Below are 18,454 nucleotides of genomic sequence, written 5' to 3' on the forward strand. Positions count from 1 at the left end.
GAACTCAGATTGCTGTTTACTTTCTGTAGCTATGGATTAAAAGGTTTCCTTCATCTAATTGTCTTCAAATTTTACCTTTATACAATGCCTTTTATTAGTTTAGTCTGTTTTTTTCTTTTTCACTAGCTCATTTTTAAAGGTAAATGTTATTACTTTAGAGCAGACTACTATCAAGCTCATCACATTTAAAGCAGGAAACTGAACTCAAACAGGGCTCTCAAAGGAGAGAAAAGTCCTTGCTGGTATGTACATCCATTAAGCAGCTGTGCTTGCCAAGTACATTAGCTACTTTTGTGAGTTTAACAATTTTCATCTGAGCTTTCATTCTGCTGACCTAATTTAACAAGAAGGAAATTCAATAACAACCCCTAATATTGAAGCATTATTTCCCAAGAGGCATTTAACAACACTTCTACATCAAATAATAATGTGTGGATAATGGAATATATATACTGAGGGCAACAAGAAAGTGAAAAAAGGGAAAAAGAGAAAGGAAACACTCCCCTCCCACACACACACACACACACACACAAAAAAAGAGAGTGAGAGAAGAAAATTCTATATACCCTTTTCAAAAACCCACTAGTTTTCAAAATTTTAGGGAAATTGAGAGAGAGAATTTCAACTTTGAATTTTTTAAGGTCTTTGAAAAAAAAATTTCTAATTATCGTGGAATAAATCATTGCCCTCTTCTCTCACTTAGTTTACTTTTGTCTTAAAAGAACGCAAGTATGAGTTATGGTAAATTATTTCCAAGGTGGGGGACCTCCAGTTTGTACATGCTCATATAATTCAACATATGTAGCATATTCATCATTAGTAACTTATATTAGAAATTATTGTTCTGTGTATTAATCAAAGTTCACAAATGAGGTAAATGTCAAAGTTTTAGGAGAAAGGGAAAAGGGGTAAACAAAACTATACATAACTTGGTGTTTGCTTTGACCTATGGAAATGTGTATCTGTGAGTTACTGAGAACAAGGCTGGGGCCAAAATCCTTAACAGCAGTGGCTTTGAGAAGTTGTTTGCACTTCCAAATGCTGGGAAAGAGGGAAGAATGTTCTCCTGAGTGAATATAACTTGAAGACAATAACTGGTTCCTGAAAAATATCTGTTCAGTTGTTAACATGCCTGCCCACAGACACACAGGTTTTAAACTATATCACTATATTTCATAGTGTACCCACTTTAAAAATCCTGACATTTTATTATAAGCTCTTTTAATCAACAGAGGTTTACTAGAAATAGTTTGAGTAACACATCAATATCAAACTGAAATACAGGAAGAATTTCTGAAATGTTTACATAGCTCTTCTTTGAAAAATAAAAATATTTAAGATAATAGTGAAATATAGTGTAAATTATATTTATAGTGTAAAGTTATTGAAAGAAGAGCACATCGCTGACCTATTAAAATCAGCAAAGAGGAGAAAAAAGAACCCAAGCTGGTTACTATTTGAGTTTTTTGCCACTTGTGGAAGAATATTCAACCATCATTGTTTTTTATGGGTATGTTAGGAAGAATAGCAAAACCACCCTGATTAACGTTTGCAGAAACTACACCCTATTAAGATGAAAAGTCAAAGGTTATTATTGTTTACTGTAGGAAACAATTACAAAATGGTCTCACTAACAAAAACTGCTATTCTTTAAATGCTGGTATAGAAGTAAAGTGAAAAGAACTTGACTGAATTTCTCTTGCTGAAAGAACATCTCATAATTCTGTTAGATGAAGGAAGAAATAAAATAAAGCAAAGTGAAAAAAACAAAAGTGGAGACAAATAAAGGGTCTGTTGGGAGAGGCTTGCCTTCTCCCTGCAATATAATTTCCTACAATGAGATTAAATTCAGTATTTCAGGATAGTTGGAAAACAGGCAGTCATATTTTTAAAAATGTTTCCTACATTTTAACGCTGAGCTCGTATCACTCTATATTGCAAGACCATCTCAAGAACTTTTTCTGTTAAAAAGTTTCCTTTGTACCATGTTGTAGTTCTTCTGATGCATATATTTCCTTTTACCATTTAAAATGCCCTGGAGAACTGGTGTTGTACCATTTGTAATTTCCAGAACTACTTTGTGTTAGAGTTTCATGTCTCTTGATACTAAGATTAATAAAACACTGAAATTCTTGTAAATGAAATTGGGTGGAAAACATTTGAAGCAAAGACAGCAGTATTTAATGTGTAAGTTTCAGCAATATTTATCCACCAGTCTAAATAAAGAACACTCTTAGAAGTTTTGATTTTTTTTTAAATTGCACTCTTACTTTTTTTAAGGAAGTATTCTTACAGCAGCTACCTGATAGATTCAGCGTTCCCCCTACATGGATAACCTTTATATTTCTGACCAGATTGCTTTCTATGTCATCATGTTTTGTATGTGAAGGGTACAGTAGCAGTGGTGTTGGACGCTAAGGAGTGAATGCATTTCAACTTACATTGTCTCTTCGCTCTTTACTTTCAGGATTTGGTTACTGTATACAGTTCAGAGATGAGCTGCTGGAAACTGCTTGGCTGCATCAGAAACTAGATACATAAAAAAGCAAGCTAGGAGAAGCAGGACTTCACGCTCCACTGCCAACCGGCTTGAAGAGCATCAGCAGTGGAGAACTATGACAATACAGCAAGTCCTATTACTTCTGCTGCTCTGGATGTGGCTGCCACATCCCTGCCATACAGAAATGCTCTTCAGAAGGACTCCTGATCTCAGACCCAGAAGCTTTGGTGGACGTGCTTTAGGGAATGATGGGAAAACAATTCACCGCCAGAAGCGAGGCTGGATGTGGAACCAGTTTTTTCTTTTAGAGGAGTACACAGGATCTGATTATCAGTATGTAGGCAAGGTAGGTTTCTCATAAGGTTTTCTGTATAATTTTCAAGCACTTTTATCTTTCCACAGCCTTACTTTCTATGTTTTATTCTAATGTGTAAGAAGCATATTTCCAAGAAACAGATATACTGTTTCTCCTATTAGAATGACTAACCTAATGTTGCTAGTTAGAGCTATTGAGAAATACTTGAAGGAAACAAAAGAAAATATTTTTGACAGATTTGTTTGTTTAAGGACATCATACCTACCAGCAGCCCACTCAGTATGTCTTCAATATCAAAGCATAATATTATATAAATCATTATAATATAATTTTCCACCTATGTCTCTGAATATTTCATGTTTCATAGGAGATATTGCATTCTTTTCCTATTGCATTTCTTTTTCTGCTCATGTTTGAGAAATGCAGCCTATTTTGAAGAAAAAAATATTCTTCCTCTTTACCTCTCCCTGAAAATCAATTAATTGCATGGAGTAAAGTATATTTGCAAACCATGTGATAGAAATCACATGGTTAGGAAGTGAACTGCAAAAGAAGACAGCAGACTGGTACATGTGACTGTGTAGATTACTAGAGGTATACATAAATGACACTGGAATTGTCCTTTAAATAATTTTCTGTTGCTTTTTAGGTTTTCCCAAGCAATTTATTGAAAAATATATAATGCATAGTGCCACAATAACATTCAGTCAGGTACAAGTTGTTAATTCAAAGTAGTAATTTTCTTGAAAATGAAATTTAGTGTCGGCAGTAGTGGGTAGAACTTAACACCAATGATTGGTTCTAAACAAAGAAATTCAATTTTCTATAAAGCAGATTTTGAGTATTTACATGGTTTTGAACTTGAAAAATACCACAGTGATATACTGACTTTTTTAAAATCATTGACTCACAGAGCAGCTAAGATTTTAAGGCATGTTTGGAAATCAACTAGTTCAAACCCCATGCTCAAAGCTGAGTAAGCTTGATTTTCCTCATGACTATGTCTTGTCAGATTTTAAATAGCTGCAAAGGTAGAGACTTCACAATCTCACCAGGCAAACTATTCAATGTTTGACCATCCACTCAGTAAAAGATTTGTTCCTATATTTGAAGGGAATTTCTTGCATATCACATTGTGCCTATTGTCTCTTGTCATGTCACTGAGCACCACTGAAAAGAAACTGGGCCTGTCTCCCTCACTTCTTCCCCACAAGAATTTTATACATTATTAAAGTCTGTGCTGAGCCTTCTCTTCTCCAGGCTGAGCAATCTAAGCTCTCCTCATATGAAAAATGCCCAAATTCCCTACTCAACTTTCTGGCTGTTTCCTGGAGTCCACTCCAGTAGTTCTGTACCTCTCTTCACATGGGGAGCCCAGACCTTGGCACAAAAGTACAGATTTATCTCATGGAGGCAGAGCAATCATCTCTCTTCATCTCCAGGTGATCTCTTCCAAATGGAGCCCAGGGTGCTGATGACCACTGCTGCAAGGACACATTTCTAGCTCCTGGTCAGCTTGCTGCTCAGAAGGACCCCAAGGTCACTCTGCAAAACTCCTGTCCAGCCAGCTGGGCCCCAGCATGTACTGCTGCATGGGAGCATTGTATTATAAAATATTTCTTAGAAGAATTAAGGACACTGGAGGATTTGTGGAAAGAAATGCTTATTAAAACTTATGAAATTTAAACACTAAGTAAAAATTTAAGAGTGCAGGCTTATGAATGTAAGCCATTTTTTATTTGTTGCCTTGAGTCTGTAGTATTAGCACTAGCATTTAAATACTGCAGCCATTTCCAAAGCATGTTGAGTCTTGTAAATAGTCCCTATGTTTATTTCATCCAGTTCTCAAGTGTAAAGTCATGACTCCCAAGTGTTCTTAAGCAAGTGGACCAGTTGCTCAGTCTGTGTCAGGTGTATAGTTTCTGAAAATTGACCTTACCCACAAATTAAGAAGGGTAACTGTATCAAAACTTTTTACTATTACATTGAAAGTATATTGCTTACAACCATCCTAGGAAATAAACAGCTTTCCAGGGCACCCAGAACTTCGTATGTAAGGACCTCCAGAAGCATACTGATTACTTTTTTCCTATTGTACTATTTTTTAACGTTTATGTTTTCCAATCATGAAGAGGAAGTGGTGTTACTTAAAATTTTTCTTCCAATCATAAATAATTGAAGGAAAACTCTTTAGAAAAGAAAGTGTTAACATTTTTAGACTTAACTCACCTCCATTAGAAAAGCTGCTGATAAACATTGAACTACTTTGGCTGAGAGAAAATAAGTGTTTGCAAAACTGAAGTGGTAAGTAAAGATAAGTAAAATGATGGATTAAGAGTACAGCACTGAGAAGAAACTTGATGAGCTGTTAAGATAGTCCTTTCATCTAGTTTGTTCTGCTTAGAATAAAAGAGTTGTTAATTTTCAAAAGCAAATTTAAAATTTAACAGTATATAAAATTGCCCAGTAGTAATTTTGTGACAAATTTTGGAAAAGGGTTGAAAACACATATAAAATTAAGAGTATCATAGCATAGTACTTCTTCAGAGAGAATTTTATACAAAAAAAAGCTAATAGAAAGAGATATCATTATATGTGGAATAAAAATGTGATTGTTACATTAATAATGCTTTATTCTGATAGTCCAAAATCTCAAATGATTAGGTAAATAAACAATTACTGATGAAAATTTTTCTGTATAAATTTTATAGTATCTATCTCCTTTCTCTTATTTTTGCACTTACCTTTCCAATGGCCATCTCAGTTCTATACTCAAAATATTTCTGGATATTTCCTTTTACCTCATTTTATCCAGAGCCAAAATTATTTTGATAGGTGACATGAAATGCCAACTTTAATGTTAATTTCTCTGCAGCATGTTTACAGTTGGAAATTTTGGGAGATAATAAGAGAACTCAATGATTCATGGCCAAGGACTACGAGAGAATTTTTGTGCAATGCCAGTGGACGAATCAGCATAACTTCCAAAGCTGATTCATCTGGGTTTATGGTTTACATCTTTTGCTTCCTGATCTCAGCACTGATATATTTTTTCTTGTTTCATAACCTGCATCTTAATATCTGTCAGGGAAACTTCATAACTGGTGAATATGAAACAAGTGTCCACAATTCACAATGCAATTTTTGCATTCATTTATTCACTGTTTGGGTCATCTTGAAAATGTTCAACTACAATAATGCGATGGAAATGGTGTTCATTGAATTAATGGGATACAAAATCCCGTAACAACTGAAACATGCCTTCATGAATCTGTGTGAAATGGTGGCAGAGTACATATTGGCTGGTTATGGACATTCCCTGGTTTCTTTAGATCAATATTTTTTATTATCACAAGAAAGAGGATGGTCATCCTTTCCTTCATGTAATACAGAGAATCCTTAAAACAGAAATCAAAATTATGTAAGTGATTTTTGTATATGCAGAACCTCAAATAATAATTACAGCTGTATTTCTACTAAAGGTTGAAGTCATAAAGAACAGCCATGTGGAAAAGCAAACCTCTCCCTCTCTCTCTCTCTATATATATATATGTTATACAATTTGTCTTTAAGGTATCTTTACTAAAGAAAGAAGAAAATCTAAAGAAATTTGGAAGAAATTTCTTACTAGAAGAAAATCTGAGCAAAAAATGGTCCTCCCAGTTTCAGCTAAACAATGCAGGAATGTTCTAAAGGAAGTGTAAACCTCATGTCAGAAAACCACTTCATTAATATTATGGAAAGTTGATTCATAATTTTTATTTCTTTTCTTAGTATACAGTTTCAAGGCGCATTTATTGTTTTTCAAATTAAGTGCTGAAATTATAATGCAATTTCAAACCTGTTCAAAAAAACTTCAATTTACTTTGAGCATATCCAGAAAAAACCATGCTTTTAAAACAAAACTTTATTTTCTAGTAGTTGTCACCTAAAGGAAGCACTACTGTATACCAACAATATCTTAGTACAGGGTCATTAAAAAATAAATTTACAAATAAGTTCTGTATCCATATTAAAGTTCACTTCCCCTTTTATTATCTCAACAGATCTTGTCAATTGTTTATTTTTGCAGATATTCTCTCAACTAAGTTTTCTGAGATAGATATTGACTTTTTCCAGCAATTTCCATTACCGTAGTTTTATTGCATAAATGATCCACTGACACAAATATTTCAGCACTTTGAGAGACTGAAGTTCTTAGTAACACTGCAGTGCCTTTTTAGTATCTCAAGGGATAATTTATCATATATTTGCACATAAATGTATATAATATGTGTGTGTGTCATATTAGAACTGTTGCCAGAAAGGATTATCCTGGCAGTATTCACTTTCACGTGCTTGTAATGTAGTCATTATCTTTGATGGTGTAAAGAGCAGAACATGTCAACCTCACTTAGCTCCTTTCACTTCGAGAATCCCAACCCAGACATGATTCTGAGGGAAAGACTTAGCAAGCTGTGTGTGCATGACACATTTCCAGGAGCTGCAGTTACAGTTTCAGTAACTGTCTATAGACACTACGGATGATGTGCCACATAACAGTCAGGAAGACGTAAGGCAGGGAAGCCGCAGGTGTTGCTTGTATTTTTCTTTCTGATGAAGCAGCTACGAAAAGTACTGGTTTGAAGAGGGGAGCACAAAATATCATGTTTTGATTTCAAAGGTTTCATCATCAGGTGTGACACATACAATAAATGGTCCCAATGAAGTGATGTTATTGTAGTGGTAAGGTGACAACTTACCAAACCCTTTTAAAAATCTCTGCATTTTGATTTCTGAAGAGGATTTCTACCATACTTCTTTCTTTTTTGAAGACTTTTGCTGCCATGAGAGAGTAGTGTTTTGAATTGCAAGTGCTAATGGGCAGGCTTAATATTTGGTGTGAAGATCTGACTGAGAGATGTAAAATGCCTTTTCTTTCAGGTGACGGTAATCAGCTCTGTGGCGCTGAAGTTCTGTAAAGGTTGAATTTTCAGCTAGAGCAGATTCTCATGACAGAGATCAATAAAAAAAATGGAAAGGGATGGAAGATATTCTACAAACTGAATAAATGAATAGTGATCTGTCAAGGTGAAAGAGGGCAGCTAGTCCTTTAACAGTTTCCAAGTGAGGTGTTTTTGGTACAATTCCACTAGAAGCAAAGCCCAAGTTATTCACAGCTGTGTATCTTCAAAAACTTTATCTTATTGAAGATACTGCAGTGTGGTGGAATTGATATTTGAGACACAAGAACATTTAGAAATTTATTTCTTTCTCAGCAAGACTTAAAATACAGAATGTGAAGAGGGTTATTTAAGGCACCAATTCATTTCAAGCGTATGAAAGATTGCTTTTGGGGGTACATGTGTGGCCTCCTAGAAATTTAAGAACAGGTCAACAGTGTCAGAGTGTGATATTGTTTTCCCATAATATCAGAGACATCAAAAGCTTCCTGTAGGATTGTCCTGAAGGCTGATTGATTCTCAGTGAGTCTGGGAAAGGTTAATTCTCAAAGTCTGTTCAGTCTCAGCTTAGTGGAAGTTTATGATTAAAACTGCTTAGATTCATCACTTACTATAAATTGTTAGTGTGCAGAGGGTTGGTATTTTCTGTTTGCAAAAGGATTATTCCTTTGGAAACCTCAGTGTATGCTGGAGGCTCTGATTTCTTGCTTCAGGAAACAGCAGCAGAAGGTGCTGGTGGCAAAGAGCTATCCAGGCTGAATACTGAAGTTTTATTCTCATAAATAATGAATTGTTTGTTAGCTACTGTTCTGGATGTACCCCTGCAAGACACTGGGTTTTGCTGGATGATACAGAATGCAATGGGTAACTGTTGAAGGCAAAGTCTTTGTAGTGTCCACAAGTCTTTTGGTGATGACCAAAAGGGTCACAGTTCCTATGTGCCTGAATTTGAAGCCAAATATATTTGTTCAAAGACTGTGGCTTCACAGCCTTGGACAGATGTCTGTGCGTGTAAATTTCTTTAAAGTGTTGTCTGCTTAGAAGAAAAGAGAGGTTAAGTAATTTGAGTAGGGTATACTGAGGGCATACTTCCTTACCCAGCTGCTTAAGGGGACGATTCCCAGTGTCCAAATTATCTGATTATTTTTTTGCTCAGATGTGCCCCACACTTTAAATGAAAGACCTCCCAGTTCCTTTCTTTTTAGCCAGTGAGTTTTTTAAGTTGATGGGTCATGATGTCCCCCCTGGCCAGAATGACCTTTTACCCAATCAAAGCTGATTCAGCACAGTTGCAGCTTTGGCTTTCCTTAGAGTCCATAAATTCTGTATTCTTTGTATCCAATATTAATGATGTGTTCTTCTCCTTCAGTTTCTTTTAACCTCCCCCTGCATCTGAGGAAACACCCAGAAAATAGTATGACCTTTATCGTATCCCAAGTTCCTGCTATGGGGCCTTCTCTTATAGTTCAAGTTCTGGGTATCCATGGAAGGATGTTTGGGTGGGCCTAGGTGTTCATTAGTGGTCACAGATGCCATCTGTCCCATAGCTTGGGGTGGTCTTTGTTTGACCAGTGATACATGTACAAGCAGTTGCTTTACACAGTTTGCCAGAGCATGAATTTTTGCCTGGATGCATTAACCATGATGAGCTAACCAGACCTCACCTATGTGAGGCCTGGGGTTCATGCCATCCTGCTGCTCCATTCTGTTCTTATCTCATGGCAAAGTCCTTCTGTGGGATGAGCAGGGTTCAAAACAGGCAACTGTGCTCTTCAACTCCTTGCAATTCCAAAAAGAGAAGCAAAGCAAAATACATAGAAAAAGAACAGTAAGACACTAAATTGCTTAGGTAGACATATCTATATCTCAGGTAGATACATGTAAATGTGCTTTCACTCAATAGCTTGAAATTAAACACTAAGCATAGTAGAGAACCTCTTTCACTTCCGTGGGTAGTTTGGGGCATAGTTTGCATAGTTTTAAAGGTCATGATAACTAAAGGAGTTACAGTCAAAGAAGTGGGATATCATCTGTAAAATTATATGCTCAACTTTCAAGCAAATACTAATTTTACAATCTGTTCTTATATGTCTTTGGCCTCTATAGGACCTTAAGTATTTTACTTACCAAATTTAACAATTTTAATGGTTTTGGAATCTGCAATGGATCTTTACTGAAAACAAGGTGGTTTTATTTTTTTTCCCCTCTTAAGGAAAACTAATTAAAACTGAATGTAGGAGGTGCAAAATAGAGGAAGATACTAATGGAAATTTCAAGTTCTACTGAAAAAAGTTATGAATCAATTGAAAATAAAATGAACTTAATTGTTCTTCCTGACCAAGATGACCCTTTGCAGGCAATTTAAAGCTTTCTGTTTCAAGCACAGCTTTTGCTTGCTAAGACCGATATGTTGAACTTTTGAGGTAAAGCACTAAAAAGTATTTCTTGTTTGCTGTCATGTGTCAGGAGCGGGACAGCCCTGGCACTGCCCCAGCTCTGCACAGGGAGTGCAGGGCAGAGCCCCCAGAGCCCCCAGTGCTGCCCCTGCCACTGAGCAGGCGCTTGCCCCATATATGGTAACACGCTTAGCGCACGTATGTTAAAACAGCTTTTTATTATTTCCTTGTCCATGTGTCAGTAGTTCTCAGTATTGCAGAATTACATGCTATGTTCATACTTAATCTGCTATGAGTGCTTCACAAATGCCACTTTCCAAACAGTGTGGGTGTTTCACTTCATGTATTTCCGAGTCCATCCATCTAATTGCTTTCAAGTGCTCCAGCCTTATGTAAATACTTTGCAAGTCTACTTATAAACTAATGCAAATATGAGTAGGGACAAGTAGCTGAATATTTTTTCCTCCTCTTCTGTCAAGTTAATGGAAGCTACTTGTCTAATGTTATTGAGTGCTTTGATGTTGCATGATAAATGCAAAACACTGGGAATGTATGAATCATAGAACCACAGAATCTCCTGAACTGGAAAGGACCCACAAGGATTGAGTTCCATTCCTGGCCCTGCACAGAACCCCAAGAATGACAACATGTGCCTGAGAGCATTGTCCAGTGTTTCTTGAATTCTGGCAAGCTAGCTTTACCTAAATAATTTAATGAAAACTATCTATTTTGACACAAGAGTGAATAATATTATTTGACTTCTCTATTTTTCTTTTGCACATTGATACTTGAGTCCAAGCCATTTATCAATCTGATTAGAACTGGTAAATGAGCCTGAGGAGTAAATACAGTTCTGCTAGTCATGGAGGTAGGTTTCCTGAAACTGCTTTTCTCAGTATCTGAGAAAACTATTTTTAAATGGTAGATTTTGAATTTATTTTAGTAATCCCAGTAGCAGTAATCTGCCATTTTGAAAATAATTTATGAAATAGATAATTCTCATCTGTGTAAGCACAAAGTGAAATAACATCTAACAGTTGTCAGGAATATTTAGAAGGAAGATAGTCTAAATTACGGGCATACTTCCAGCAGGTGTAAAATCACCAATAGGATACATTTTGCTGTCTTTATGAAGAACACCTATAGCTCTCTTGGTGGTTTTCATTTAGAGTTTGTATCTGATTATACATTGTACTTAAAACAACATCATGCTTCAAAATAGTATAAGAAACTGAGAAATAGTTTAATCTGAACTCTCCAGTTCCTTTCAGTTCAATTTATCTTTCTGTTTTAGAATTTTATGTGCTTGTCACAAAAAAAGATAGTTCAAAAGGGAAAGAACTGATAAAACTGAACTGATTTATATTCAAAGCCACGACTCAGGAAAAGTAGAGTCTGCTTCATCACAGTACATTCATTCACTCAAGGAATTAAAAACCATAATATAAAAGAGAGCATTACAAATTTTTGACCTATACCTTATTTGAAATTATAAATGTGTAAATAGCCAATCGTTACAGCAGCAATTCAAAGGCTGATTCTCCTTAGGGGCTTTTTTTTTTTTTTTCCTTCTCTTGATTTTTTTTTGTTAAATCAGATGCAGATGACCTTTTAAATATCCTGTATACACAGATAGCAAGGAAGATCTGGGAGTAATACTGTGGAAAAATTGGTGACTTGCAACAAAATACCCATGAGGGAGAGAGTTCTAAGAAGTTAAAAGTTGATGTTTACCCTTTTAAAATATCTTCCTGCTAGAAGGTTTTCCTTATATTTATGAGTGGTTTTGCCTTTGAAGATAATTAAAATAAGCTGAAGCAAAAAGAATGCAATGGTAAGTTCTTCCAAAGTTTCTGATACCTTTTGTTTTGAGGCAGTAAGTATCTGAAGTCCCAGAAGACAGAGCAGGATTTGCTTGCAGGAGTAAACAAACATCTTTGTCGAACTCATCAGTGTTACTTTCTCAAAGAGTTATTTCTGATTCCTGAGTTTTTTCAACAGCTATTTACTTCAGAGCATTAAAGGAGGACAGGACCACTGAGGGAAAAAATTACCCTTTAATTTTACAATATTTTTGTCTGTAGTAATTTTAAATATATAACCCTAGATGAGTTCCTAATCTCTTCAAGCCTGAGAACAGAAGCTGTCTTGTTTTTGTTTCAAAAATTGAATTCACAGACCACCCAAATTCTTGACAGGCAGGTACAAAGGTACCTTACACATCTGAACACATGTCAGAGCTTAGAAAATTATTAGTGAATAGTTAGGAGGCTTGGTATCCTAAAAAGGCATGCATAAACAGATTTATGCAAAGAGCTAGGTGGAAAATATGTGCTGAACAAAGAAAGAGAATGTTCTGGGATATAAATGGTGTTTTAGTTTTTAAAACTAAGAAGTTACAAAGATTGCCACTCAGAGGACTGGGAATGTAAAATTTGAATGGGAAAAGACTGCATACTTGCAAGAACATGTAACAGCTGAAGAAAAGCTTGGTGCTCAACAACAATTCTGATCGTCTCTCCTGTTCCCCTTATCAACCGTGTAGAAAATCCTTGCTTCTTCATATTGGCTGTGCCTTTCATCTGTTTCCTAGATCTCTGGTCCAAAGTCCAGTTATGCTACCTGGATTTAAAATTATTGTCTTACACACAATGCATACCTATAGGAAATTAACTTTTCTGGTGATATTTTTATTTAGGCAGTAGTGTAGATGCTCTCCCTGCCTCTGAAATTGTATTCCTTCAGTCCTGTCTTTCCTTTCAACTTGCCTAAATGTGTGGATCAAAGCAGTTGTGGGGGAAGACATAAGAAAATTAAGCTTACTCTTGGTGTAAAGTTAGGAGTAATCATACTGTCCTTCACTGCCCGTGTTTTGGTAATCTGAGGTTTTTTTCAGGTTCCTCTTGGGTTGTTGGTTTGGGTTTTTTTTGTGTTTTTTTTTTTTTCTGGTTGAGAATGTTTGTACTTTCTTAATAATTCTCAAGTGAATGACATTTATTAACACAACAGGAAACAGAGATTAGAATGACGATTTTTAGAATATTTCTGGGTGAAACTGGTGGCAAAAAGAAGCACAAAGACAAACAGAAACCCACAGAAAAACCTACTTTCTGGAAATTTTGGAAGACTGCATGATGCATTAGAGATGATAATATGGGATACTTTGTCTCTTCCACACTCAAGAACAGCTGAGAAAAGATGCAACTAGTCTTTCTGACCATTTGGTTTAGAAGCTGGTTTATGTTACAAAAGTGCTTTTCTTGGTTTTATTCCTAAAATATTTTAATAGTTTTCTTAGTAATTATATGTAATTTAGAAGTACATATGTTAGAATATAGGAATTAATAGAATAAATTACACTTGATATGCAGAAACATGAAGTAGTAATACAGATTTCTTCTTTCTATATTAAGAACTCCATCTTCTAATGACAGCATTTGCATATCCATTTTGATGTATGACATTTGCTGTGAAGTATGCATAAATTCAAATTTCTGAGTCTCCATGCTGATGATTGTAAATTCCATTAGAAATGGTATCTTTAGGAATTAGAAATATTTAAGAAATACTATCTTAGAGTGAATGTAATAATTAACAACTATTAGTACCTAGGCAATCTTGGATAGAAATTATCTATCTTAATACCAAATTATTAAAATGACATTGATATTTTAAGTTTTGGCAGTGAGAAGATTGATTAATGCAACTCTGTGAGAGGTGAAGTAAATGGGGTGGGGGGGAGAAAAAGAGGGTTCCATTTTTTAAAATTTGTTTTAATGAGTAGGAATTTAAAGAAATGTCATGAAAATCCATTTTGAGAAAGGAAACTGGAAAGATGGAGTAAGGCAGTGTTCCAAGCCATGTTACTAAAATTTAAGAAAAGTTTTAATGATGTGAAAGTACTTGTAAAAAGTAAAATTAATGAGGCAAGTAGAATATATGATCTTCAGGAGAGGCCACTTGGTTACAGCCATACAGAAAATAAATACATCTATGAGGAGACAGAAAAAAGCATAACTTCTGTTAATTTATATAAGTTTTTAAAATTTAAATCTTTTACAGTACACTCTTATACTTTTAAAATACCTGTCCCTTGTGAGAACTACTGTGCAGATATACAGCCACATTTTTACACATTTTTGCTACTGAAGATGCCATAGAGGACTCAGAAATACCTCTAGCAATCAGCAGGATGTCTTAAGTCATTCAAAAAGGATAATGAGACTGCTATATAAATAATACAGTTGGAATATGAGGAAACTGCTTAATTACCTATTTAGTTAGGTCAGGTTATGTGACAGACCATTCTCTATGTGTCAGGAGTGGCATATTGTCTACTAAAAGCCAAGTGAAATAAATGAAATAGCTGGAGGACTGCTGATGACTGTGACATTGGAAAGAGCTGCACAGGATAACCAAGGCTTGTCATTTAAGAATAATGGAAGAGATTTCAGTAATATTGATTTATTTCCTAGGAAAGGATAATGATATGCTATAGAAAACAAAGTCATTAAAGGAATAAGGAATACTATTTCAAGTGCCATGTAAAAGTCTCTATATCATAAAAGAGAATTAAGTTTTCTAGGGATAGTTTAGAATTCTTTTTACTATTGAAAGAAGAAAGTAGGAGCAAATAATACACAAGGCAAGAGCTAAAGCTTCATGGAAATGAACTAATTCTAGGGGAAAAAAAAAAGAATGTAAAGGATTTCTTTTATTCTACAGGCAAAACATAAAACCCCACACAAAGAAAATGAAATAACAGCAGCGTAACTCATATAGTGTACTTTATTTGTAATTAGGAAAAGGGAGATTAGGTAAAGGGTGCTTTTGATGTCTTACAAATGTCAGCAAATGTCATTGAAGCTTTATGGAAATACTGGCTAGGCCTATCAGCTGATTACCGGAGTTCACATAAGTTAAAAAAAAATTTCATCAGTGATGTTGTCCACGGAACACATTTTTTGAAACCAGCAATTAACATTGCAAGGGAGAATAATTACTATGGAATACAGTTCTTAATTTGTATCACTCAAGATCACAATGGGCTTTTTGTCCCCAGTAAAAGTATTTGAGGAATAGAGTTCACTGGGGCTGATGATGCTGTCCTTTTGTATACGCCATAACATGCAATTCTCTGTATGATTTGTGCCAAGATTTACACCCAAATCTGGTTATTTTGGTACTTTGCACTCTGATAGTGGAATAAAATATGCTGTTTTGGTAGAAAATTTGTAATTAATTGTAATTATAGCTATGTACACAGCTAGTACAGCTAGTATTAATAGAAACATGATTAAATTCAATTAAATTTATTTATGTGATTGTAATTCCCTACATAATTGGGGTGCCTACAAGGTGTCTACAAGGAACCATTGTGGATAAATGCCCAAAGTGTCTCCAGGAACTTAGCATGCTAGGATTGCACTCTTGAATGCCTTTATGATAAAGCATGAGGCGTGTGTAGTAAACACAATGAGTTAGAGGCCTGCATACAGCTGCAGTACTCTGGTTTTGTTGGGAATATGGATATTTAGTGGAATGACTTGCTTGACTGAAGCGTTGAAATGGACAGATACAGACTCTTTAGGAAGGATGGGAAGGGGCACAAAGAGAGGGAGTTGCCCTGTGTGTGACAGAGGAGCTAGAGCACATGAAGCTCTGCCTGAGGATGGGAGAGGAGCCAATGGGGAGTTTATGGATTAGGATTAAAGGCAGGACAGGCAAAGGTGACATTATAATGGGTGCTTGCTGTAGGCCACTCGACCAAGAAGAACAAGATGAGGCTCTCTAGAAAGAAGTGGCCTCACCTTCACAGCAGTCCAAGAGAGGAGATCCTCCCTCTCTGCTCAACTCTGGGAAGGCCATGCCTGGAGTGCCGTGTCCAGTTCTAGGCATCCCAGAACAAGAGATGGACACACTGGAGAGAGTACAGCAAAGGATGCTTAAGGCACTGGAGCATCTCACAAATGAGGAAAGGCTGAGAGAGAGCAGCTCTTTGTACCAGAGGAGAGAAGGCCCGGGGAGATCTTATCAATGTACACAAACACCTGAGGGGAGGGGACAAAGAGAACAGAGCCAGGCTCTTTCCTGAGATGCCCTGTGATAGAACCAGAGGCAATGGGCACAAACCAAAAAGCAAGAGGTTCCTCTGAACAGCAGGAAACACTTTTTTCCTGTGAAGGTGATAGCACTGGAAAAATCATGCCGGAATGTAATTTTATGTAATGATTCAAATTACAACTTCTTTATTTAGTTGCTGGTATGTACACAAGATTTTTCTTGAGAATAGTGTTCCCTAGAATAACAGATTTCATAATTTACTAAAAGAGGAGACAAACTTGATGGAAAAATAAAAATATGAGTTGCATTTAAGAGTTTATACATATTCCATCTCTTTTCTATCACTGATCGTCATTTAATGCCTACCTGTTTAGGGTTATAAGATTTCTCTCCTGGGTATATAGTCACACTGATTTCACTATGATATATATGAGGTCAGGATTGATACAGGACATCTTCATCTCTCTTTTTTTTAGTTGCTGTGATTAAAAATAGTATCAATTCAGACTCATCAAAAGTCTCCTGAAATGCATAAAAACATACGTCAGCTCTCTCCTTCTGTCTCTTCCCTTCCTTGGGATTGAATTTAACAATAGTACTCAATTATTGTGGACATCACTGTTTTGGAGATTATTAAAATAGCTTTTATTCCTTAATTTTGATATACAGTCTCCTCTTAAGTTGACATTTTCCACTTCCTGGGTTGACAGACATTGTTATACATTTCTGTGTGATAAATACAGAGTATACATGAAAAGAAAAAACATATATCATAATGGTAGAAAACCTTCAAAGCTCTTACCAATTGACATGTTACAATGATTTCAGATGGAAACAAAGACAATATTTCCAAAGACAATATTGTGTAACGTGTTTTTAAATGGCCTCCAGCAGTAGGCAAAATAAACCAAGCATCAACATTTTAAATTTTATTTTATTTTTAAAAATACAATACTTTCTATGTATAGTGCAAATTATACATTAGGATATAAAAAACTAACTGTTTCAATGGTTATTTTGTTAATAACTAGGTTACTTTAGGAAAACATATATGAACATACATATCATAAAATAATACTTGTTTACAAATAACCCCAAACCTACAATTGGTTCTTACAACCACTCTTTTGTGATTAGTGCAGAGAGCATAGGAATAAGTGGTGACTTTTCCTTTAAAAAACCCTCAACCTAAACAGACAAGCTCCTGCATTTTAAAATACATGAAGCTATTGTGAATTCAGTTAAATAAAAATATGTGCTGTCTTAGCATATTTGCCTTCCTAGGCTGTTCCTTGGTGGAATAGAGAAATTGTTCTGGAAGCTGCTTATTCCTTTATGCAATATTTAATACTAATTATTTTTAGGCAAAAAACATAGCACATAAAACACATGGATGTTAAAAAAACCCTCCAACCAAGTCTGAGGAAGATATTAACAGGTATTTATTCTGAGACCACAGGACAGAGACAACTCGTAGAAGTAGGAATGTAGGCTTGTGCCATATTGATTTCAGTAGGAGGAGAGCTGAACAATGTTTCTTTGTTCAGTCCAGTGTTTTAATGAATGGGGACCTGGACAACTGCGATGGGTCAGGACTTTTTCTTCTCTTTAGCACAAGAATTCCCTTCTGCTCACTCATAGCCATGTATTGGAGGTGCCAGGAAGTAAGGGCACTTCAGGTCTACTGGCACTTTCTGTCTTTTCCTAATGTACAGATTTTATTTATTACATGAAAATTGGAAGACACTCTGCATATTGGCTTATGCAAGAACATTTTGGTGTATGAAATTCAATTAGTCTCTCATCTTAGCTCAATGTTTGTGTGTCTTCTGGAGTGGAAGCTACAACAACCTAATGAAGCCGAAACTTTCTTGTTCCAACTCTCTGAACATCAGATAAGGACCTTGGCTTGAGGAGGGAGATTGGGTATTGGCAAATTGACTTAGAGCATCTATGAAAGACCTTTTGCTGCTGCTCATATGATGTATCTCAACAAAAAAATCCAGCCTTTCTCACCTGAAATCCTAGAATATTTTGTCAGTGACAAGACTATTTACCTTCTCCAGGCTTGACTCTTCCCTTTAAAATAATCTACAAACAGAGGAAAAATATACCAATCTAGTGATGAAAAAATGTGTTTGTTGTATGGTTATTTTCTGGAAATTGAGAATCTTCAAGATTCTGTCAGTAATGAAAACTGTAGGGAGCTGTGAAAATTATAATTCTATCTATGTTA

At 35.6% G+C, this 18,454-nt stretch overlaps 1 protein-coding gene across 2 annotated transcripts in view; it reads left to right on the plus strand.

The window, feature by feature from the left end:
* Positions 1–2,488: 2,488 nt before the first annotated feature.
* Positions 2,489–18,454, plus strand: part of CDH10 (cadherin 10) — a 55,243-nt gene continuing 39,277 nt past the window's right edge. For both annotated transcript variants that reach the window (XM_058818726.1, XM_058818735.1), the window contains exon 1: positions 2,489–2,846. In XM_058818726.1, the coding sequence (XP_058674709.1) occupies positions 2,616–2,846 (231 nt within the window). In that variant the 5' untranslated portion in view covers positions 2,489–2,615. The remainder of the gene's footprint in view (positions 2,847–18,454) is intronic.

The sequence above is a fragment of the Ammospiza caudacuta genome, chromosome 1 (genome assembly GCF_027887145.1).
Source record: "Ammospiza caudacuta isolate bAmmCau1 chromosome 1, bAmmCau1.pri, whole genome shotgun sequence".
Classification (NCBI taxonomy): Eukaryota; Metazoa; Chordata; class Aves; order Passeriformes; family Passerellidae; genus Ammospiza; species Ammospiza caudacuta.